This window comes from Aotus nancymaae, unplaced genomic scaffold (genome assembly GCF_030222135.1).
Source record: "Aotus nancymaae isolate 86718 unplaced genomic scaffold, 86718_ANA_hifiasm-v0.15.2.pri h1tg000009l, whole genome shotgun sequence".
Lineage (NCBI taxonomy): Eukaryota > Metazoa > Chordata > Mammalia > Primates > Aotidae > Aotus > Aotus nancymaae.
The window spans coordinates 6,442,066-6,467,908 of NW_026988420.1; the positions used below are offsets into that span (position 1 = coordinate 6,442,066).

Below are 25,843 nucleotides of genomic sequence, written 5' to 3' on the forward strand. Positions count from 1 at the left end.
TACTGATATTGTCATATTACTGATAATTTTTCAAACTACATTCACAGAGATACTAATATACCACTTCACTTTAAGATTCCCTGACTAGTTAATGTTTAAGGATGCTTCTCACCTTACTTTAATGGCTCCTACAAATAATAGGCCCTGTGAAATTTGTCATACCATCGTGCAGTTTTTTAAATCTGAATAAATTAACAAAAACATTAAAAGTGAAATTTTTCAGAAGTTTTCTAAGATATTGCAAAGTGTCCCTAAAGTTAAAATTTAATTATACTAGGCTGGAATTTATGGCAATCATAAAATATCTGTTAAATTTTGCTAAGTCATAAAATAACAGAAAATGGCTTCTAATATATAATATTTTCAAAAGCTTGCACCAACATACTAGCCAAATTAATCATTGAAATTCCACAAAAAAATTTTCATATGTATTATTTGGAGCTTATACTTTTGTGTTTCTGGGAGTGTAATGAATAGCATGTTTAACTGATGATGGAAGGAGGTGAAGACTGAAAATACAGGAATCACTGGGAATCACCAGAGGAGCAAGGTCCCTGAAGGGGAGGAAGTACAGGAATATAGGTGAGATTCACAGTGCAGGCAAATAAGTTAGCCATAGACAGGAAAAGGGACTCCTCATCCATTGTGACAGAAAGGAGAGAGTGGAGAGAAGGATGCCTGTAGATGCTATTAAAAATTTTAGTGACAATAATAAAATGAATGAGTTTATTAAATAATGATTTCTAGTTTCTGTAGGAAGCAGGGGCAAAGTCATATGCTGAGGATAAACAGAAAAGAAAGTGAAAAGGGGTTGAAATAGCTTTTAAGTAAAATCAAAAGGACACATTTCCAGGCTAGCAGAAGAGGGTCTGGAAAGGTCAAGGACCCAGTTGAAAATGTACACCATCAATTTGTGAAGATAGCACTATGTGCAGTTTTAATATGGTTTTCTTTAAGCCATACTGGAAGAAGGCCTTTTGCAGCCCATTAGAGCTGAGGTTGTGGGTTAGAAAGTGGAAAGCAATTAAGAGTGGAGTCTGGAGCTTGGCGTGGCAGCTCACACCTGTAATCCCAGCACTTTGAGAGACCAAGGCAGGCAGATTGCTTGAGCCCAGGACTTCGACAGCAGCCTGGGCAACATGGCAAAAACTCATCTCTACAAAAGAGATGTGTGTGGTGGTATGCACCTGTAGTCCCAGCTACTTGGGAGGCTGAGATGGGTAGCATCACCAGAGTTCCATAGTTTTCTGGTAGGTGGTGGATGCATTGAATGGGCCTTCAGGTACCAGAATAGGTTACCAAAAGGACAGGCATAGATCAAGAGAAACTCATCAGCTAATGAGGAAGCACACAGAAAAAATTGTGATTTGTTTTCTGTTTGTTTGGTTTTTTTTACTTATACAACTAATAAAAAGATTTTCCAACTGAAATACCACTTAGCCATTTAAGTAAAAACCACAGTATAATTTAATTCTGTCTCGCAGAATTTTGGTGTTCTTTTATTATTATGAAAGCAGCAGATAATTTAAATTGTGAAAACTGAATTTTCTATCAACCAACGTGACGTTCAGGGGGAAAGCACTGACTCAGGCTACTCAGACAGCTCCTGATGACATTTACGCCCCCGAATCAGTGCCTCTTGGTTTTGTTGTGTTTTTCCTGTCTCTTTTTTCCTCTTCTCTCTTACTGTCTTTGGAGACTTTTCTTCTTCTGCATTTCTTTTCCCTTCTTTTCAACTCCATGATTAGCCTTAAAGACAGTAACCAGAAATAATCCCTGAGTTTATTTCTAGTATGGCACATTTGACCTCATTTTATATTCCAGTGAATTTTTTATACTGAAAATAAACCTGTGACTTAAGATATATAATGGTTAGAGGGAAGAAAATTGGCCTCAAGTCTTCTTATCAGGAAAAATTGGGGAGGATGTTGATACCGATGTACTTTTTAGGACTGGGATTGTTAAAAATTCTGAAATGCCAATTATTAGTTGAGGATTTCTGAGTTTCATCAAGAGTTTTTATAAATTCAGAGGTGTCTGTAAGCAGTAGTGTGCTTGTAAATATGTTTAACAGTCATCTGTCTCAGGAAAAACAGCCTTGATTTGTAGTGTTTGCCAATTAGTAGTATAAATAAATACTCTTGCCACGCCAATGTCAAGCTCCCCAGCATGAAGCAGAGGTGGGAAGATTGCCCAATAGACCCACAGCTGATACGCGCCACTCCTGTACACCACTGCCTAAACAATTCCAGTGAGGAGAAACAGATGTCTTTCATTGTTTCCAATTAACCCACTAATTTATAAAGTATGTGATTTGTTCACAAATGTGTCTGTCAGCCTATCTACTATAAATCTTCCAATTCATATATGCATGTTCAGATCATGTTCTAGACTTTCAAGATATTATGATTTTAGGCTTAAAGGGAAAAGATTATCATCATAAATGGACTCATATTCATTAAAAGTAGTATAATTAGGTAAGATGAAAGTAGCTTAATCCTGGCAATGTATAGTTTAACGGCAATTAAGTTTATAATATTTCAGCCTCTGCCAGTGGCTCAGATAGAGCCTGAAGAAAAAGAAAGGGAAAGGAACAAGTTAGTAATGTTTTTATACCATATTTTCTGCTTGCATAATTCAGTATACACTCATTTGCAAGAAGAGCATGCATTTAACAGTCTTAATAAGAATCAATTGAATGTCATTACAGTATACAGGGCAAGAAAACTAAACAAAAGGCAAAGTATATCAGGAAAATATTTTGTTGATCTATCAGTCCAAACTTAAAATGCTTCAAATTTTAGATAAAGTTCTGCTTTGACCCAGAAAGAAACATGGCATTGATGAATCTGTGTATTCAGTACATTCAGAAAATGTTTTAAGTAACAAACTCTGGCCTACCATGTAGACAGAAGTCTAAGATCAAACTCCTTCATGCTTTTAAGATTTCTGGGATAAATGTAGAACTTCAAGCAAGTAATTTTTAACAGTGACAATTTTTCTCCCACTGAGTTAGAATGTCCCTCTTCTGTCATCACCCCATGTATATTTTCATTTGAATTTGACATGACAGATAGTATAGATCTTTTAACTTGTGGAAAAGTGAATAAAGAGATCTGCAACATATTAAAATTCGTGGAGATGATAATACTTTTCACATGATTTAGGTTATAAATAAATCAAGTACAACATTTCTGGGTTCTTGTTCAAAGAAGATATATTTTAATCTGATGTCTTTTCAACTCGTCCCTTTCCTGGGAAGCCATTGATGACAGTTTGATCAAAGTGCCATGTTGTTTTTATAAGAAAAGGAATGTTGATTCATATAGACATGTATTATTGTTAAAAAGATTTTATTTTTAGGTAGATCTAAGCTTTTGATGTGAAGCCATTGATTACACTGATTAACCCTGGTATCAGAAAAATATTAGGAAGTAGTATTTATGATTAACGTTCTAAAATCAATGTCCCACCTAAATTTTAAATTTCTCTAATTATTGATAATTTTTCTATATTGGAAAAAATTAGTTCCCATGGAATTGTATTTTCTCTGGATGTGTCAAAGCAACATTTTACATACTTTTTTAAGTCTTTAGGTTTATCAAAATGTAGGTTGCCAGGTATGACTTTCACAAACACATTGAGTATAGGGAGTTACTGATGGAAGCCAGTGCTGAACTTAATCAGCTTCTCTGCATCCTCCCTCTCGCCACAATCCTTGCACAGCACTCTGCCTTATCCTGCTCACCACATCAGGAGGCCAGCCACTCAGTAGGTAATAGTGAAGGTATTTTGCAGACCCATTTACAGTATTTAAGGTTGAATACCACTAGTTACTTTACTAATTTTGTATTTAACATTTAGATTTATGGAAAATTTACAAACAGAGATTCGAGAAATGGAATTCCTTCAGTTTTCTAAAGGTTTGAGTTTCATGAGAAAAGAAGACTTTGCAGAGTGGCTACTTTTTTTCACTAACACTGAAAATAAAGATATTTATTGGAAAAATGTGAGAGAGAAGTTGTCAGCAGGAGAGGTTGGTATACCTTTTATTATGTATGTGATAAAGATGAAATAATAAGTTAGATATGTTTACATAAATAAAGTAACTTCTGCCCAGCGTGAAGGCCCATGCCTGTAATCCCAGCACTTTGGGAGGCTGAAGTGGGTGGATCTTGTGAGGTCAGGAGTTCGAGACCAGCCTGGCTAACATGATGAAACTCCGTTTCCACTCAAAATACAAAAATTAGCCAGGCACAGTGGCATGTGCCTGTAATCCCAGCTACTTGGGAGGCTGAGGAGGAGAATCGCTTGAACCTGAGAGGCAGAGGTTGCAGTGAGCCAAAATTGAGCCATGGCACTCCAGCCTGGGCGACGAGCGAAACTCCATCTCAAAAATAAATGAGTAAATAAATAAATAAATAAAGTAACTTTTCAATTAACCAAGACTGTGCTACTCTCAATGGTATATAAAATCAATTTGAGGAATGTTCTCTACATGCTATTTTCCTGTGAAGGAAAACTACTGCCTAAGACAGAATCAAGCCTAGCAATTACAAGTTTTTCATTTCCAGTAAAGCCGTGAATAAGACAAGTATCACCACTATTATTTAATATCATTCTGGAAATCTTAACCAGTCCAATTTAAAACAGTTATTTAAAAGAGTATTAATAAGGAGGTAGTAGTTGTCTCTGTTTTTATATGATGCAATTATATGCCTAGAGAACCCAAGAGAATCCAGTAGAAAAATCATGGAAACAGTAAGAATTCAATAAAGTACCTGTTACAAATTAATATATAAGAAGCAGCAGCTCTTCTGTATACAAATTACAAGTAGAAAATGTAATGGCATGCATATGTGAGTGTATGTATATACGAGATGTGTGAAATGATGATTGCCAAGGTATTAATAATTATTCATGTGCAGTCGTGAGGTTTCAAGTGACTTTTATTTTCTTTCTTTATACCTTTATGTGTTGTTCCAAAAAAGTGTTTGCAATGGACATTTATTTTATATAACTTTTTTAAAAGTTACTTCTATTTTAAGAAGAAAGGTAATAAAATACAATAGAGGTCCGGGCGCGGTGGCTCAAGCCTGTAATCCCAGCACTTTGGGAGGCCGAGGCGGGTGGATCACGAGGTCAAGAAATCGAGACCATCCCAGTCAACATGGTGAAACCCCATCTCTACTAAATAATACAAAAAATTAGCTGGGCACGGTGGCGCATGCCTGTAATCCCAGCTACTCAGGAGGCTGAGGCAGGAGAATTGCCTGAACCCTGGAGGCGGAGGTTGCGGTGAGCCGAGATCACGCCATTGCACTCCAGCCTGGGTAACAAGAGTGAAACTCTGTCTCAAAATAAATAAATAAAATAAAATAAAATAGAAGAACCCAGTTATAATTGCAAGGTAAATATATAACAATTAGAAATAAATGTAACCAAAAAAAGAAGAAAAGTTAATAGCCTTGATGGCTATAAAAAGAAAACGAATCTAATTATAAGACATTCCCTATTATTGTATAGAAAGTCTTAGAATTATAAATATAGCAATTCTGTTGTATTCTAATTCTTCAGTTAGTCTATAAGTGTAATGGTTATATTAGAACAGTCCAAGTTTGCTGCACCTACAAATTAACCCTGAAATCCCCCTGGCTGACCCTGAGTTTCTTGCTCAGTCATGCCACAGTTCCATTGTGGGCTGATAGGTGTCTCTGTCTGCATAGAGGTATAGACCCCCTCAGGGGTCTAGACTCTCTGAGGCTGTGCCATCTTGGAGTTGCGTCATCTGGAAGAAGCACCACACTCAGAGGCTGTGGCAGGAAAAGAAGGAGAGGAGTCACAATCCAGCAATTAAATGTTTTGGCCTGGAAACATCACATGGCACTTGGCTATTAGCCAGACTAATCACAAACCCTGCCTGAATGCAGGGAGGCAAGGAACTGCAGTCTTTCATACATACAGGAATCAGAAAAGAGCCAGATACTGGTCAACACTTGGGGGTTTCGATAAAAATTCTTGGGAATTTTTATTCCCAAAATCGAATTCTTGGGAAAAAACTAGACAAGCCATAAAAGTTTACACGAAAAGAATGTCAACATATTAAAATATGTTATCAAATCTTGGTAACTAAAATAGTTTGTTACTGACAATGAATTTGACAGATTCCAGAAATAGACTTGAACATATGGAAAATTTAGCATTTATGAAATAGTATTTTAAATTAATTGGGTAAAATAATTATTAATAAATGGCATTAGGATAATTCACTAGCCATCTGAGGGAGAAAATAAACATAAATTTCTACCCCATTCATTACTCTTAAATTTTGGATAAATCAAAAAATTAAATGTTGAAGAAAGAAAATGAAACTAAATTAAGTGTAGAGGAAAACATGGAAACAGTGTTTGATCTTAGGTCATAAACCTTTCTAAGCAAAACCCAGAACCTTTCCAAGAAAATTTGATGAAATACCTAAAAATTAAAATTCTGTTGCCTTACCTCATCCCCTCCAAAAATTATAATCGGAGTCAAAAGAAAAATTAACAACATGAGGAAGTGGGAGATAATTGGTATGTAAAGACCAACTTTCTTAATTTATAATGGGATCTTTGAAAATCAATAGGGATTGGCCAGGTGTGGTGGCTAACGCCTGTAATCCCAGCACTTTGGGAGACTGAAGCAGGAGGCTCTCTTGAAGTCAGGAGTCCAAGACTAGCTGGGCCAACACGGTGAAAACCCATCTCTACCGAAAAATACAAAAAAAAAAGTAGCTAGGCATGGTGTCACACACCTGTAGTCCCAGCTACTCAGGAGGCTGAGGCAGAAGAATTGCATGAACCTGGGAGACAAAGGTTGCAGTGAGCCAAGATTGCACCTAGGCAACAGAGTGAGACTCTGTATGTATCAAGAAACTTTAAAGGGTGTGAGATTTTTTTCCCTATTTAATATGTTATGAAAATCAACATGTGATTAACTGTAGAGTATCTGAGATTTTATCCCTTTGCAAGTTAGCCTGAACAGTTTCATGGATGTTTGCAGAAGATACAAGAATATTGAGTCAGACACAAAGAATTTTATTATCATAATGCAGCAACAACATGAGCAACATATTTATGTCAGTTCCCCCTTGCCTCCCAGTCCCTGTGGGCATGATGCTGAGAGGCCCAGGTAGATGCTGCCCACACAGTAGATCCACATCACAGCAGATCCACATCACAGCTGAGACCCCTCATCTTAATAAATCTGAATGTTTTGTAATGGGCAGTAAACAAGCCTTCCTGAGCTTTGCTGCAGTGGGAGACATTGTGTATTCGTAATACTGGACAGTAAGCAAAGCTGTCCTGTGCTCCTGAGGAACAATGCTGTCTGCCATACAAACGATTCTCCTGCCTTGGCCTTCTGAGTAGCTGAGATTACAGGCACACGCCACCATGCCTCAATAATTTTTATATGTTCAGCGGAATGGGCTTCAAGTGTTGGCCAGGCTGGTCTCAAACTCCCGACCTCAGGTGATCCACCTACCTTGGCCTCCCAAAGTGCTGGGATTACAGGCATGAAATCCTTGAAAAGATAATCTGGAACAAAAATGCAATTGGTGCTGCCTCTGTTTGATAGATATACAGAAACGTAAGACTCATGGAGAACAGTCTCCCATAATAAGAAGTTACCTAAAAACCCATTAGAAATCTGGGCAGAGGACATAAACAGGATACAAGAAGAGAAATCCACAAATGACTAATAAGCATGTGAAAAATGTTTAACTTCATTCACAATTAAAGACATAGAAATTCAGGCCAGATGCTATGGCTCACACCTGTAATCCCAGCACTTTCGGAAGCCAAGGTGGGTGGATCATCTCAGGCCAGGAGTTTGAGACCAGCCTGGCCAACATGGTGAAACCCCATCTCTTCTAAAAATATAAAAATTAATCAGGCATGGTGGCACATGGCTGTAACCCCAGCTACTTGGTAAGCCAAGGCAGGAGAATCACTTGAACCAGGGAGGCAGAGATTGCAAGGAGCTGAGATCATGCCACTGCATTCCAGCCTGGGCAACAGAGCAAGACTCTGTAAGACATACAAATTCAGACATTAATACAATATCATTTTTCATCTATCAGAAAAGCAGACATCAAAAAAGTTGCACGCAATTCCTACTTTGGGATCATGATAGACGCAGCCACTCTTTTATTTGTGCTGATAAATACACTGGTTTTTTTTTTTCTTTTTTTCCTCTCTATCATCTTTTAAATATACTGTTAAGAGAATAAAGGAAGGTACAGAAATATGTGAAGAGATTGTTCCCATTGTGTAAAACAGGGAGATGTGTGTGTACATGTATATACTTCTATATGAATAGAATCTTTCTGGACAGAGACACACTAGGAATTGGTATCGCATGTCTGGGGAATGGAACTGGGAATCAGAAGAGGAAGGACTTCATCATTTATTCTTCATACTGTTTGAATTTTTAACCATGTGCGCATATTACTTTTTCAAAAACTTTATTGAAATGTTTAAAAATAAAAATGTCATGAAGTCACAAAAGCTTGAAAGCAATGAACCTTGAGTAAGACCACACATTATGGAGGGCATGATCCTGAATATCCCTACAAAGAGAAACTTATTTTTTCAGGCAGGGAAGAATTTACTTTCAAATTAAGAATTTTTGGCTGAGCACAATGGCTCACACCTGTAATCCCTGCACTTTCTGAGGCTAAGGTGGGAGGATCACTTGAGCCCAGGAGTTTGAAACCAGCCTGAGCAACATAGCAAAATCTCTTCTCTACTAAAAATGAAATTAAAAATTTAGCTAGTGTGGTGCTGTGTACCTATAGTCCCAGCTACTTGGAAGGCTGAGACAGGAGGATAGCTTGAACCCAGAATTTCAAGGTTGCAGTGAGCTGTGATTGCACCACTGGACTCCAGCCTGGGTGGCAGTGAAATACTATCTCAAAAACAAAGTAAAAGCTAAGAGAATTTTTATACTTTGTTTACTTTTTTTTTTTTTTTTTTTTGAGACAGAGTCTTGCTCTATTGCCCAGGCTGGAGTGCAGTGGTGCAGTTAGCTCGCTGTAACCTCAAACTGCTGTGCTCAAGGGATCCTTCTGCCTAAGCCTCCTGAGTAGTTCGGACCACAGGCACATGCCACCATGCCCGGCTAATTTTTGTATTTTCTGTAGAGACAGGGATTTCACTGTGTTGCTCAGTCTGGTCTCCAACTCTTGAGCTCAAGCAATCTGGCCACCTCGGCCTTCCAAAGTGCTATAATTACAGTCAAGAGCCATCATACCCAGCCTTGTTTACTTTTTAAACTTTTTTATTTGTTTGTTTGTTTTTAGAGGAAGTCTCAGTCTGTCACCCAGGCTGGAGTGCATTGCTGCAATCTTGGCTCACTGCAACCTCTGCCTCCGGGGTTCAAGCAATTCTCCTGCCTCAGCCTCCCAAATAGCTGAGACTACACACATGCACCACCACACCCAGCTAATTTTTTTTTTTTTTTTTTTTTCTTTTTTAGCAGAGACAATGTTTCACCATGTTGGCCAAGCTGGTCTCGAACTGCTAACCTCAGGTGATCCTCCTGCCTTGGCCTCCCAAAGTGCAGGTTTTGAAGTCAGATGGACCAAGGTTCAGATCCTGATTGTTTCAGTTAGTAGACCTTGGGCAAACTATATAATCCCTGAAGTGTTACTTACTTAAGACTTATGCTAAGGTCATACACGTTGTAAAGGGCAGAACCGGAATTTCAACGTAAGTTCATCTAACTCCAAAACCCAGTGCTCTTAGTCAGTGCTGTGTACACTAATAAAACTTAACAGAAGAGGACCACATAACAGACTATATTAGTCTCCTCAGGCTGCCACCCCCAAACACCACAGATTAGGCAGCTTAAACAGTAGATTTATTTCTCACAGTTCTGGAGGCTGGGAGTCCAAGATCAAGGCACCAGCAGGGCCAGTTTCTGGTGAGGCCTCTCGCTCAGCTTGCACACAGCACCTTCTCACTGTGCCCCTCATGTGGCTATTTCTTTGTGCACACAGAGAGAAAGGAACAGAGAAAGCTCTGTTGCCTCTTCCTCTTAGAATGACACTAGTCTTTAACCGTAGAAAAGAAGGTTCACAGCATTTATAAGATTATTTAACGTATTTACAAAATTGTAATAGAAACTCTTGTTTTATTAGAACATTAGTTTGGATGAGTTCAAGTCATTTTGCCATTTTACAACCCACTTGGAAGACTTTGCTATTGCCATGCAAATGTTCAGTTTAGCTCATCGTCCTGTCAGACTAGGTAAGTTATATGAAAAACCATTCAATTTTTATCATCTATAAACAGTTTTACTATATTCTTCAATTCTAAATACTACCAGTCAAGGAACAAATTATAAGTAAAAATAATGTGGTTATTCTAGCTTTTAATGTGGCTATTCTAGCTTTACAATACCAGTACTTCAATTAAATGGTTACTTTATTTACTTTTATATTCTCATTCTCCTAAAAAGAAGGAGGAATTATTTAAATATATGTCTATAGCATTGATTAAATTAAAATAGCTCATTTATCTTGCAGTGACTTTAATGCCATCTCTCAACTTACAATTTGAATATTTTCTTCATGGGCATTTTTGTTTTTGTTTTACTTCCCAAATAATAAAAATTTGGATTTGCTTTTACTTCTCAAATAATGAAAATTTAGATTAGTTCCACTTAGACTATTTCATGTAGTTGATGAGTTGTTTTATCTTTGTTTTTTAGCCGAGTTTAAGAGAGCTGTGAAAGTAGCAACAGGACAAGAGCTCTCAAACAATATTTTGGACACTGTCTTCAAGATCTTTGATTTGGACGGTGATGAATGTCTTAGTCATGAAGAGTTTCTTGGGGTGTTAAAAAACAGAATGCATCGAGGTTTATGGGTAACCAATTTTTTTATATAATACATGTTTACATTATCATTAACTGAATGATATTAAACCTAGAATTTGGGCAAATGTACAGTGTTTAAATGGAGTTTTCATCATTTAGAAAAAGATTATAAGCTGTAATTGAAATATGGAAATATACTTTATGTATGAGATTAGACATTTTCTTCGATTTTTAAAAAATAATCTGAATCTAATCAGAAATCACTATTTAAAGTTGCCGTGAGCTATGATCGCACCTTTGCACTCTAACCTGTACAACAGAGCAAGACCTTGTCTATTTAAAAAAAAAAAAAATTTTTTTTTAAAAAGAAAATGCTATTCAGAAATATAGTCTAGCCGAACATGGTGGCTCACATCTGTAATCCCAGCAGGAGGCCAAGGTGGGCAGATCACTTTAGGCCGGGAGTTCGAGACCAGCTTGGGTAACACCATAAGACTCTGTTTCTACAAAAAAAGGAAAAAGAAATCATACCCTAGTATTTGACTAACTACATGTAATTAGGTATATGTAAATTCAAATCCCAGCTCTACTGTTTATTAACTGCTGAATCTTGCAAAGCCACTTAATTTTTCTTAGTCTCAGATTCTTTATCCATACCATGAGGAAACTAATCTATCAGAAAGCATTATTGTAAGAATTTAATGTGAAATACTTAGTATAGTAGCTGAGATAATGAAATTAATTTCACCATTAGCATTATTCACTCAAAGTCATATATGAGTCTGTACTTATGGGACAGATCAAATTCAGATTTTCTTTTAGATTAGAATGTGCTAGAAGCACTCTCAGAAAAGAAGTCTGCAAGGGGAAAACTAGGATCCAAAGAGACCCTACATGGTAGGTAGGTAGGTAGACAGACAGACAGACAAGAAGAAAGAAAGGAGGGGGAGAGAGAGAGAGAGAATATGGTACTATGCATGAAAATAAAGCTATTTACAGCTTAGAAAAGCAATTCCATTTCCTGCAACAAATATAACTTAGGGAAAAATAATAAATATGATTTTCATTAGCAAACACAATATTTTATAAGCTTTGCAGTTATCCAACACCCCATAAATATATTTCTGAAAATAAGCCAGTCTTTACAGTTCACAGTTTAATGTACCTCTTTGCCCTTTCTCAGAAGACATTAAAAAGAAGAGCTGTAAATCAGTCACAGGAAAAAGAACATATATAATCTGGAGTAGAATTTTGCTTGCACTTGGCTAATTTCCATCAATGCTATGTTCCTGTGGTCACCAGGATCCAAATATTTTCTAACCTTTACCTTTTTATTGAGAGAAATAGTAATCCACACATATTTTTTGCTAACAAATGTTGCACATGAATTAGATTATTTCTTGACACTTTTCATTAAATATTTTGTGACCTATTGCTTCTTTTTTAGTTTTAGCCAACATTAAATCAAAACTTTGGGTTTATAATTTTATTCCACACAGCTAAATAAAGTTGACCAGAAAAAGGGAAAGATTATAAAACATTATAAAATAATTAAAGCCAGTATGTGAAAGAAGATGGCCCAACATCTTTATTACCCTCTTACAGAAGAAACTCCATTAATGTGTGCTGAGTCTGGTTCCACTCCCTAGTTACGTTAAGTGTAGTCACATTCACTTTTTGTCTTTTACCCTCATTTTACAGTTCTGTTGTGATCATCTTTTACAACACAATCCATCCTCAACTACTTTTGGAGGAGGGAAGGAAATAAACAGTAACGTAAACTACACATGAAATCATGTTTAACCTTGAAGACAGTGACCCCTTGATGTTTACTTTTGGTTAACAGGTACCACAACATCAGAGTATACAAGAATACTGGAAGTGTGTGAAGAAAGAAAGCATTAAAGGCGTAAAAGAAGTCTGGAAACAAGCTGGAAAGGGGCTTTTTTAATAAAAGCTGTAATAATATGGCAAGTATGTTGCTCCAAATGTCAAAATTTGTGATTTTTAGAAGTACTAGCTATATATCTTCATAAATCTTCATTGATATTCTTTATGATATAAGCATATCTTGACTTACTTTCTGATTTATAATTTTACTAAAGAACTTAGAAAAGTAAGTATAAAAATAGATATTGGATTCTGTCAGAAGGCCTAGATTTGAAATAATGTTTTGTACTTTGGTAAGATGGAAAGCTTAGTAAAGATTCACTGATTTCTTAGACACTCTAATGTGATACGCTTTCTGGTAGGATAAAACAGGTACATATAGGAACAAGTACTTGAGACCAAGGCCAGTATCAATTCCAGACATCCTGATGTTCCTAATAGGGTAAATGAAGTTAAAAACTTATTTCAGATTTTTCTCATCTGTATCTTATGTCTCATAAATTTATTGTATATTTTATGTCAGTAGCTTAGCTGTTTATTGTCTTTAACATGTAAATTTCAACATTCTATCTGGAAGCAGAATAAAATATTCACATAGATATAAAAAATACTGAAAGGTGCTTTTTATTTTTCACTTGTTTTTAAAACTACTTTTTTAAAAAATTATAAATACTCGTCATCCCTTGCCAACCTTAGGAGTTCTTAAAGACTAGTGTAGTTGGGAGAAATTTTGATTGCAAGGTCAAGGTCTCATGGGATATATTAGGTTATGGAAAACGTTTAAAATGGTGTCAAATTAATTGGCATTAAACTGAATATAAAATGCTATTATAAAATGGCATTTTTTAAAAACACAGTAAATAAAAATTATAAAAAACTTGTGTGTCAGACACACAATTTAAGAAATTTCAAATATGTAAAACCAGTTCCATTCTCTAGAGAACTGGCTAATTCCAAGGCTGTGACAGGGAAATTCCAAGATAAGGCTAGAACATCCTGTGCCTAAAAGTAAAGAAAGGCTCACGGAGAGGTGAAGAGGCAGAAGGACAGAGCCAGCCTGAAGAGGCTGCCCCTGTCTAATCTGGTTCCACTCAAGGATCAGAACAATTAATGTCGGTAATAGATTATAGCTTACTGAATAAGAATTCATGAGTTACACCAAAAATTAATTAATGAGGCCAGAGAAACCTCTCCCTTTTTGTTGAAGGATAATGCCTTGAAATGTGTTAATCCACTAAACTGAAAAACTCTCCCACACAATTTAATGATTGAAATCGACAAGGGGCAAAATCTTTTGTCCATGTATTAAAAATAGTTTGCTGCTGATTGAAAAACAAATTTGCTCTAATGAATTGTTTTAGAAATAATTGCTTATAAAATAATTTTTTTATCTTATAAAACCAAAAGAAACTATAGGTATGAATGAATCCTCCATTTTATCTGTCAGCCACAAAAATGCTGACTCGTCACCTGTCTTTCCAGATGCCCTTATGGGTAAAGATTAGGGGCACAAAAATTAGGATGGTTTCTCATGCCTTCACAGGCTCCACTTTTTCAGCCTCACCTGGCACTGATTTGTTCTGCCCTACTTTTCACAGCATTCCATGAATACTGTGCTGTGCCCCAGCAACGTAAAACTCCTGGTCTTTCTTCATGTGCACCATGTGTGTTTCACATTTCCCTACCCCCAAGCTTTTACACATGCCATCTCCTGACAGCGATGCCTTTCCCCTGTCCTCTTGATGAAATTCTAGACATCAAGGTGCCATCCACATATCAGATTTATCTCTACTAAAGTATTAAATCAAGAGCAGGAGCACTGCTTTAGTCATCTTTATATACCAGTCTAGCTGAATCCCTGGCATCCAACAAATGTTTGTTGAACAGAAAGAAGAGAGGGAGTGAGGGAAGAAGAAAGGAGAAAGGTGGGACGGGAAGAGCTAGTCAAGTTCATAAGTCAACAAAGAAGTATGCCAAAAACCTGCTAGGAACCAGGCATACAACGATGAATTAAATGGTTCCTGCTGTCATGGAACTTATAGAAGGTGAAGACTCAGAACTAACCACGAAACATTTTAAGTATATATATACAACTACAAACTAAGATCAAAAAAAGCGATGTTAGAGATCAGACTTTCTTACACAGGAGTATTTAGAGGGCTGAGGATACAGTTTTCAATTTTTCGAGGCTAAAAGGAAATTAACAGAAGATTTCTGAAAATGAATAAAGTTCATCATGTGATTACTACAGAACTACTTGATCCCATTTGAAAAGAATATGAATAAATGTCTGTATCAAATAAGCAAACTAGATTTGCCAGTGTCTCCTAAGAGTTCGGAGACTTTCACCTGGAAAACAGCTGAAGCTTGTATTTCTCTGCTTATCCCTTCAAGGTGGGGGACAGTTGCAGTGGGTAGCTGAGCCCTGCCTTCGCTGGTCTTCTTGCCTACTCCCTCAGGAATCTCATCACACCTCTGGCTTCTGTTCTCTCCTCACCTTCAGGCCCCGTTGCTTTCTAGATGTCTCCATTTGGTTTGTCCAACTCGGCACATCCAAAACTGACCTGATTATGTCTCCCTCTTTTTCCAAACTTCATTTCTTCATGTCTTCTGCCTTACTGAGCGTCTCCCACAAGAGACCAACTGGGAACCAGGCAGTTATCCAGGAGCCTCACTCCCTTAATCCTCCATAGTCAATCATGTCCTATCAATTCTGCTTCCTCAAAGTTGCCCAACTTGTGCTCCAGCTTCCAACCCCGTTGCCACTGCCTTAGTTCAAGCCCTGATTATTCATTACTTAGATGATCTCAATAGAATCCTAACTTGCCCTTTCTCCAGCCCATTGTAAGGCACAGCAATTAAGCATCCAAACTCTGCTGTTAGACTACCTGGATTCAAATCTCAGCTTCACCACATTAGTTACATAACTCACCATATAACGTTTGGCAAAGTACTTGACTTCTCTGTGCCCATTTTTTCATCTAAAAAGGAATGATTTTAGTTCTGATGTCATAGCATTTTTGTGAGGATTGGGATGATACGTAAAACTAGAGTAAACCTTTAGCAGCTTTTAAATACTATTGCTGTTAACTTATTTGAGATCCTCCTTTACAACACTTATTTTCTGAAGCATAAATCTGATCATGTCACTACACTTCTGATAATCTTACCACACTAAAATGGCTTTAAAAATAAAATTCAACTCAGCCAGGTGCAGTGGCTCACACCTATAATCCCAGCATTTTGGGAGGCCGAGGCGGGTGGATCACGAGGTCAAGAGATCAAGACCATCCTGGTCACCATGGTGAAACCCCGTCTCTACTAAAAATACAAAAATTAGCTGGGCACGGTGGTGCATGCCTGTAGTCCCAGCTACTCAGGAGGCTGAGGCAGGAGAATTGCTTGAACTCAGGAGGCGGAGGTTGCGGTGAGCCGAGATCGCACCATTGCACTCCAGCCTGGGTAATACGAGCAAAACTCCGTCTCAAAAAATAAAAATAAAATAAAATTCAACTCTACATGCTTTTGCCCCATCTATCTTTCTCATATCCTAACACTTGCCCCACACACCTTGCACTTACTAGTGCTCCTATTGAAGATGCTCCCACCTGCCTAACTGCATGTGCCATTTTATCTGTGAGGTTTTCCATTTTTCTCCCTGCTTTTCCCTCACATTCATTTAGGTATACATGCTGTTAGTTCCTTCACACATTTCTGTCCACATATCTTTCAAGCCTCATTAAAGTATACTGGAATTCTTTTATATATTTGCTTTTTATTGGCTATTTATTGAGAACAACAACATGACTCTTTAAACACTATCTCCCAGCATCCATCAAAAAGCTGGCACATACTGGTTGCTCAAAAAATGTTTGAATAAAAAGGAATGAATGAACAAAAGGAAAGTAGAACAAGAAATATCCCTGGGCTGGACACAGTAGCTCACGCCTGTAATCCCAGCACTTTGGGAGGCCGAGGTGTGTGGATCACCTGAGGTCAGGAGTTCGAGACCAGCTTGGCCAACATGGCAAAAACCCAACTCTACTAAAAATACAAAAATTAGCCAAGCATCGTGGCCTGCACCTGTAGTTCAAGATACTTGGAAGGCTGAGACAGGAGAATCACTTGAACCTGGGAGGCAGAGGTTGCAGTGAGCCAAGATCACACTATTGCACTCCAGCCTGGGTGACAGAGCAAGACTCCATTTCAACAACAACAACAACAACAAAAAATTCCCATATGTGCTTGACCTGTTCTCACATTTCAGCTTTTCTGTTACAGGACTGGACAGGAGAGAGGAGATGGCTTAAGGGAGCTTTAAGACAGCTCTGGTTTGGCCTTTGCTTTGGACATAGATAGCAAATATCAAGAGAGACTGGCCAGTTTCTGATATGGTTAGAAAGCAGAACAGGTTCTGGGAGGGGAAACAAATTGAAATACCTTCTCAAAGTTTGGAAACAAGGTTACCCTCCAGGAGTTAAATTATATAATCAAAGCATAATGTAGGGACCAGACATAGTGGCTCATGCCTGTAATCCCAGTAATTTGGGAGGCCAAGGCGGGCAGATCACTTGAAGTCAGGAGTTCAAGACAAGCCTGGCCAACATAGTGAAACCGCATCTCTACTAAAAATACAAAATTAGCTGGGTGTGGTGAGAGGCTCCTGTAATCCCAGTGACGCAGGAGGCCAAGGCAAGAGAATCACTTGAAATCAGGGAGTAAAGTTTGCAGTGAGCCGAGATTGCACCATTGCACTCCAGCCTGGGTAATAAAGTGAAACTCTGTCTCAAAAGAAAAAAAAGGTATAATGTAGGGAATGTCAGGGAAGATGACAGAGCAGGAGGATCCAGTAATCTGTCTCTTCACCTAAACAACTATTGAACTGGCAGAAATTGTCTATTTTGGAACACTTCTGACATCTGAGGGAGAGAGTGATGAAATTGGTAGTAAATTTTGGTGAACTTCAGCCTTTTGTGATGTAGCAGCAACAGGAAAAAGCCTGCCAACCAGCACCAGGAAACTGTCAGAGAAGCAGCCCACATTTCTGGTGCAGCTTCCTGGAACCAGTGTAGGCACAAAGGACCTTATCCTCCAGGAGTGGGAAGTCATGTGTTTTGCTAGATGCTTGCTGCTTTTGATTGTGAGGGACCAGGCTGGACGCCAACCATTTTTTAATGCCCACCTCACAGGTTGAAGCAGCTTCCCAGCCACAGGAGGTTTAAAGAGACAGGATCTCTTCCCTCCTTCTTGAGAACCAGACATTTAAGGACATTTAACTGTAGAGACAATGGAAAAGAAACCTCAGTGGCCACACACAACAAGGAAGATACACTTTGCAAAAATAGTTTGGAAAAGGCACAAATAGGAATGGGTCCAGCCTGCAACAAGCAAAAACAAATAATTTCTGAGGAGTAGAATTAGATTCCACAGGAACTATAAAATAATGCTCAGAATAACCAGTTCCCAACAAAAAAATTATAAAACATGTAAAGCAACAGGAAAGTATGATCCTTTCACAGGATATGAAGAATTTCACAGAAACCATACCTAAAGAAGACTAGACTTTGGAATTATTAGTCAAAGATGTTAAATCAATTGTTTTAAATACATTCAATATATTTTCTAAAGGAAACCATGAATAAACACTAATAGAAATCAGGAAAACAATGTCTGAACAAAATGAGAATATAAATAAAGAGACAGAAATTATAAAAAGGAGCCAAACGAATTCTGAAGCTGAAATCTGTAATAACTGAAATGAAAAATGCAACAGAGGGATTCAACAGTAGGTTTGAACAAGGAAAAGAGAGGAAGACATTAGAAATTACCCAGTCTAAGGAAAAGAAAGAAAGAGTGAAGAAAAATGAAGAGAACCCGAGGAACCTCTGGGACCTCATCAAGCATACCAAGTACACATTATAGGAATCCCAGAAGGAGAAGACAGAGAGAAAGGAGAAGCAAAAAATTTGAATAGAAAAATTCCCAAATCTGATTAAAAACATGAATATATACATCTAAGAAGCTCAATGAACTCCAAGCAGGAAAATTTTAAAGAGATACATATTGAGACATATAGTCAAATTATCAACTCCCATAGACAAAAAGAGAATTTTGAAAGCAGCAAGATAGAAGTGACTCATGCATGTACAAGAGACCTTCAATAAGAATGAGAGTTTATCTCCCACCAGAAACCATGGAGGCCAAAAGGCACTAGATGACATATTTAAAATCTTGAAAGAAAAAAAACTGTCAACTGAGAACTCTATATACAGCAAAATTATACTTTAAGAATGAAGGATAAATTAAGATATATCCAGATTAAAAAGACTGAGTCCATTTATTACCAGTATCTACCCTACAAGAAATGCTAAAGGGAGTGCTTCAGGCCGAAATGAAAGGATAATAGACAGTAATTCAAAGACAGAAAAAAAAATACTACTAAAGGTAACTTCATAAGTATATATAAAAAAAGTCACTGGGCCACAAATATGTGGAAACTAACAACACACTCAAACAACCAATGAGTCAAAAAAAAAAAGGGAAATTAGAACATACATTGAGACCAATAAAAATGAAAACACAACAGCAAAACTATAAGATACAGTGAAAGCAGTGCTAAGAGGAAAAGTAATTGCTGTAAATGTTTACATTTAAGAAGAACAATAACCTCAAATCAACAACTTAACTTTACACCTTAAGAAACCAGAAAGAGAACAAATGAAATCTAAAGATAGAAGGAAGGAAACAATAAAGATTAGAGCTGTGATAAATGAAAGAGGGAAAGAATAGAAAAACAATAGAGAAAATCAATGAAACCAAGAGTTGATTTCTTTTGAAAAGATCAAAGTTAGTTAGCAGGCATTTAGCTAGACTGACTAAGAAAAAAACCGAAGACTCAATTAAGATTAGAAATGAAAGAGAGGACATTACAAGTGATCTTACAGAAATAAAAAGGGTTATAAGAAAATATTATGAACAATTTTGTATGACCACAAATTGGATAGCTACAGTGAGCTATAGTCACACCACTGCACTCCAGCCTGGGTGACAGAGTGAGATCTTGTCTCTTAAAATAAGAATGAACAATACAAAAAAAGAAATTAAGAAAACGATTCCTACCGTGCGAGGTGGCTCACGCCTGTAATCCCAACACTTTGGGAGGCCGAGGGGGGTGGATCACGAGGTCAAGAGATCGAGACCATCCTGGCCAACATGGTGAAACCCCATCTCTGCTAAAAATACAAAAAAAAATAAGCCAGGCATGGTGGCACACGCCTGTGGTTCCTGCTACTCAGGAGGCTGAGGTGGAAGAATCGCTTGAACCCAGGAGGCAGAAGTTACAGTGAGTCAAGATTGTGCCACTGCACTCCAGCCTGGTGACACAGCAAGACTCTATCTAAAATTAAAAAAAAGAAAAAGAAAAAGAAAAGAAAACTATTCCATTTATTTAGAGACAGGGTCTCGCTCTGTCACCCAGGCTGGAGTGCAGAGGCACGGTCTTGGCTCACTGCAACCTCCACCTCCCAGGTTCAAGCAATTCTCCTGCCTCAGCCTCCCAAGTAGCTGGAACTACATGCACCTGCCACCACACCTGGCTAATTTTTATATTTTTAGTAGCGACTGGGTTTCACCATGTTGGCCAGGCTGGTCTCAAACTCCTGACCCCGTGATCTGCCTGCCTCAGCCTCCTAAAATGCTGGGATTACAGGCATAAGCCACCACACCCGGCCTTACATTTATTTTATTTTATTTTATTTTATTTTTGAGACAGAGTTTCACTCTTGTTACCCAGGCTGGAGTGCAATGGAGCGATCTCGGCTCACTGCAACCTCTGCCTCCTGGGTTCAAGCAATTCTCCTGCCCCAGCCTTCTGAGTAGCTGGGACTAGAGGCGTGCGCCACCATGCCCAGCTAATTTTTGTATTTTTAGTAGAGATGGGGTTTCACCATGTTGACCAGGAGGGTCTCAATCTCTTGACCTTGTGATCCACCCACCTTGGCCTCCCAAAGTGCTGGGATTATAGGCGTGAGCCACCGCGCCTGGCTGATGTTTATTTTGAGACAAAGTTTCGCTCTTGTCACCCAGCTTGGGGTGCAACAGTGCGATCTTGGTTCACTGCAGCCTTCACCTCCTGGATTCAAGTGACTCCCCTGCCTCAGCCTCCCAGGTATCTGGGACTACCAGCACACACCACCATGCCCAGCTAATTTTGTATTTTCAGTAGAGACAGAGTTTCACCATGTTGGCCAGGCTGGTCTCGAACTCCTGACCTCAGGTAATCCACTTTCCTCAGCCTGCCAAAGTGTTGGGATTACAGGCATGAGTCACCACTCCTGGCCTTAAAACTATTCCATTTATAGCAGAACCAAAAAGAATAAAATAACTAGGAATAAACTCAACCAAGGGGGAATAAGACTTGTACAAAACATTGCTGAAAAAAGTTTAAGAGAAATAAGTGGAAAGATATCTCATGTTCATGGATTGGAAGACAGTATTATTAAGATGTCAGTCTGGCGCTCCCAGTCGGCCGGCACATCTGCCGGGGACTCTTGGCCAGCAAGAGGGTTCCAACCTGAATAGGGGAGTGCATGGGGAGAAAAGAGAGAGAGATAGCAAGGTCCGGAGGGTCAAGTGAGCTTTTGCTCAAATGACAAATTTATTTTGCATACAGTTAGTATATATATCTTTGTCCTACTTCGTTTGCAGGAATAGACACCAATATCTCATACATCAAAGGGAACAGAAAGTCCTGGCATACAAGCTTAGGCAGCAGATAACACAATAGTAAAATCGCATACATAATCAGATACAATCAAGTCGACCAGGTGGGTCTCATTACCAGGCTGGGGAAACCTAAAGTTAAAAAGTTAAATATGCAAGGCACCAGAGAGGCAGTAAGCCTGTTAACTGTGCAAACAGCAGTGAAAACTAAAGTTAAAAAGTTAACTATCTATGCAGGGCACCAGAGAGGCAGTAAGCCTGTTAACTGTGCAAACAGCAGTGAAAACTAAAGTTAAAAAGTTAACTATCTATGCAGGGAACCAGAGAGGCAGTAAGCCTGTTAACTGTGCAAACAGCAGTGAAGGCTAAAGTTAAAAAGTTAACTATCTATGCAGGGAACCAGAGAGGCAGTAAGCCTGTTAACTGTGCAAACAGCAGTGAAAACTAAAGTTAAAAAGTTAACTATCTATGCAGGGCACCAGAGAGGCAGTAAGCCTGTTAACTGTGCAAACAGCAGTGAAAACTAAAGTTAAAAAGTTAACTATCTATGCAGGGAACCAGAGAGGCAGTAAGCCTGTTAACTGTGCAAACAGCAGTGAAGGCTAAAGTTAAAAAGTTAACTATCTATGCAGGGAACCAGAGAGGCAGTAAGCCTGTTAACTGTGCAAACAGCAGTGAAAACTAAAGTTAAAAAGTTAACTATCTATGCAGGGCACCAGAGAGGCAGTAAGCCTGTTAACTGTGCAAACAGCAGTGAAAACTAAAGTTAAAAAGTTAACTATCTATGCAGGGCACCAGAGAGGCAGTAAGCCTGTTAACTGTGCAAACAGCAGTGAAAACTAAAGTTAAAAAGTTAACTATCTATGCAGGGCACCAGAGAGGCAGTAAGCCTGTTAACTGTGCAAACAGCAGTGAAGGCTAAAGTTAAAAAGTTAACTATCTATGCAAGGCACCAGAGAGGCAGTAAGCCTGTTATCTATGCAAACAGCAGTCACAAGAACAAGCACAGGAACCAGCAAATGGGTAGACAAAGTCATAAAATGCAGAAACAGAAAATAAACACAATGTCTTCTCAGACCACATAGGTATCACCTTATCGTCTAGCAAAGTTGCTTTTAGATATCCTTTGATGTCAGTTTAACTTTCCCTGATCTTGACTGCCTCCAACGGGAAACTGTGTCCGGGCTCAAGCTCACTGTATGGTGTGGCCCAATTCCAAGGGGCTTCACATGGGAGCGATCCCCACATGTCAGTGCTACCCAAAGCAATCCTACAGATCCTACAGATTTAATTCTTATGAAAATTCCAATGGAAATTTTTGGAAAAATAGAAAAGTCCTTTTTAAAATTCATATGAAATCTCACAAGACTCTGAATAGCCACAACAATCTTGGAACAGAAGAACAAAGTTGGAGGACTCACACTTTCTTATTTCAAAACTTACTACAAAGTACAGTAATCAAGACAATGCGGTTCTGACATAAATACAGATATATTGACCATTGGAATAAAATGGAGACCCAAAAATATGCCCTCACAAATATGGTCAAATGATTTTCAACACAGCTGCCGAGGACATTAAGTGGAAAAAGGATTGCCTTTTCAACAAATAGTTTTGAACGAACTGTATATTCACGTGCAAAAGAATGAAGTTGGACCCTTACTTTTTGCCATATGCTAAAAATTAACTCAAAGTGTATCAAAAACCTAAACATAAGAGCTAAAACTATTAAATTCTTTTAAGAAAACAGGGGGAAAGCTTCATTACATTAGATTTGACAATGATTTCTTAGATATGACACCAAAAGCACAGGCAACAAGAGAAAAAAATATATAAATTGGTCTTTATCAAAATTTAAAACTTTTGTGTATCAAAGGGCACTATTCAGAGAATGAAAAGACAACTCAAAGAAGAGGAGAAAATATTCGCAGATCATATATCTGATAGGGATTAATAACCAGAATATATAAATAACTCCTATAACTCAACAAGAATAACAACAAAATCCTAGTTAGAAAATAGTCAAGAATTCAACAGCAAGTTTCCAAGATGCCGCCCAAAGGAAAAAGTGGTTCTGGAAAAGTGGGAAATGGGGAGCAGCCTCTGGGAGTGACAGGGATGACAAGAAGGCTCCCAAAGGTGGTGGGAATGCAGGAAAGGTCAGACACGTTCTATGTGAAAAACATGGGAAAACCATGGAAGCCATGGAAAAGTCAAAGTCTGGAATGAGATTCAATGAAGTGGCCACACAATATAGTGAAAATAAAGCCAGGCAAGGGGGCGACTTGGGTTGGATGACCAGAGGGTCCGTGGTAGGACCATTTCAAGAAGCAGCATTTGCCTTGTCTGTAAGCGGGATGGATAAGCCTGTGTTTACAGACCCACCAGTTAAAACAAAATGTGGATATCATGTTATTATGGTTGAAGGAAGAAAATAAAATCATATGAAAGACTGAAAAAAAGAAAAGAAAAGAAAATAGGCAAAGGACTTGAATAGATATTTCTCCAAAGGAGATGTGCAAATGGCAAGGAAGCATGTGAAAGGATACCCAACATCATTAGCCATTGGGAAAATGCAAATCTGGCCGGGCGCACTGGCCCACGCCTGTAATCCCAGCACTTTGGGAGGCTGAGGCAGGAGGATCACCTAAGGTCAAGAGTTCGAGATCAGCCTGACCAACATGGAGAAATCCTGTCTCTACTAAAAATACAAAATTAGCTGGGCATGGTGGCGCATGCCTATAATCCCAGCTACTCAGGAGGCTGAGGCAGGAGAATCGCTTGAACCCGGGAGACGGAGGTTGTGGTGAGCCAAGATCGCACCATTGCACTCCAGCCTGGACAACAAGAGCAGAACTCTGTCTCAAAAAAAAAAACAACAGGCTGGGCGCGGTGGCTCACGCCTGTAATCCCAGCACTTTGGGAGGCCGAGGCGGGCGGATCACGAGGTCAAGAGATCGAGACCATCCTCACCATGATGAAACCCCGTCTCTACTAAAAATACAAAAAAAATTAGCCAGGTGTGGTGGCGTGCGCCTGTAGTCCCAGCTACTCGGGAGGCTGAGGCAGAAGAATCGCTTGAACCCAGGAGGTGGAGGTTGCAGTGAGCCGAGACTGCGCCACTGCACTCCAGCCTGGAGACAGAGCAAGACTCCGTCTCAAAAAAAAAAAAGAAAAGTAAAATGCAAATCCAAAGCACGATGAGATACTACTTCAAATGCTTTAGGATGGCCATTATCCACCCCCAAAATGGAAAATATGTGTTGGTAAAGATGTGGAGAAGTTGGAACCCTCATATATTGCTGGTGGGAATGTAAAATAACAGACAGTCATTGAAAAGTTTGGTAGTTCCTCAAAAATCTAAACATAGAATTACCATATGATCCTGGAATTCCATTCTCAGGGACTCAGACAATACTTGTATGCCAATATTCATTGCATCATTATTCATTTAGCCAGGACGTGGAAACACCCAGGTGTCTGTCAACAGATGAACGGAGAAACAAAATATGGTATATATATCAACAGAATATTAGCCAACCGTAAAAAGGGATGGGGTTCCGGTACATGACACAACATGGATGAACCTTGAAAACATGCTACATGAAGTAAGCCAGACACAAAATTGTATGATTCCAGTTATGTAAGAACCTAGAATAGGCAAATTCAAAGAAACAGAAAGTAGATTAGATGTTACAAGGAGCTGGAGGGTGGAAGTCGGGGACAATGTGGAGTTACTGTTTAATGGTTCCAGAGTTTTGGTTTGGGGTTATGAAAATTTTGGGGCCGGGTGCAGTAGCTCATGCCTGTAATCCCAGTGCTTTGGGAGGCCAAGGCAGGCATATCACGAGGTCAGGAGGTCGAGACCAGCTTGGCCGATATGGTGAAACCCTGTTTCTACTAAAAATACAAAAATGAGGCCGGGTGTCGTGGCTTATGCCTGTAATCCCAGCACTTTGGGAGGCCAAGGCAGGTGGATCACGAGGTCAGAAAATCGAGACCAGCTCGGCCAACATTGTGAAACCCCATCTCTACTAAAAATATAAAACTTAACCAGGTGTGGTTGTGTGCATCTGTAATCCCAGCTACTCTGGAGGCTGAGGCAGGAGAATCACTTGAATCCCAGAGGTGGAGGTTGCAGTGAGCCAAGATCACGCCACTGCACTCCAGCCTGGGCAATAGAGCAAGACTCCATCTCAAACAAACAAACAAACAAACAAAACAGAAAAATTTTGAAAATAAGTAGTGGTGACGGTTGTACAACATTGTCAATGTTACTGGATTGTACATTTAAAAATTGTTAAAATGAGCTGGGCATGGTAGCTCACGCCTGTAATCTCAGCACTTTGGGAGGTTGAGGCAGGTGGAT

General features: G+C 38.8%; 1 protein-coding gene and 1 pseudogene across 1 annotated transcript in view; both read left to right on the forward strand.

Annotated features, from left to right (window-relative positions):
- The window catches only part of MICU2 (mitochondrial calcium uptake 2), a 104,871-nt gene extending 91,508 nt beyond the window's left edge, over positions 1 to 13,363 (forward strand). The window contains exons 9-12 of the mRNA XM_064373521.1: positions 3,865 to 4,036; positions 10,184 to 10,292; positions 10,756 to 10,913; positions 12,710 to 13,363. Coding sequence (XP_064229591.1) covers positions 3,865 to 4,036; positions 10,184 to 10,292; positions 10,756 to 10,913; positions 12,710 to 12,814 — 544 coding nt within the window. The 3' untranslated portion in view covers positions 12,815 to 13,363. The remainder of the gene's footprint in view (positions 1 to 3,864; positions 4,037 to 10,183; positions 10,293 to 10,755; positions 10,914 to 12,709) is intronic.
- An 8,896-nt stretch (positions 13,364 to 22,259) lies between these two features.
- LOC135273824 (peptidyl-prolyl cis-trans isomerase NIMA-interacting 4-like) lies at positions 22,260 to 24,183 on the forward strand (annotated as a pseudogene).
- Positions 24,184 to 25,843: the final 1,660 nt, after the last annotated feature.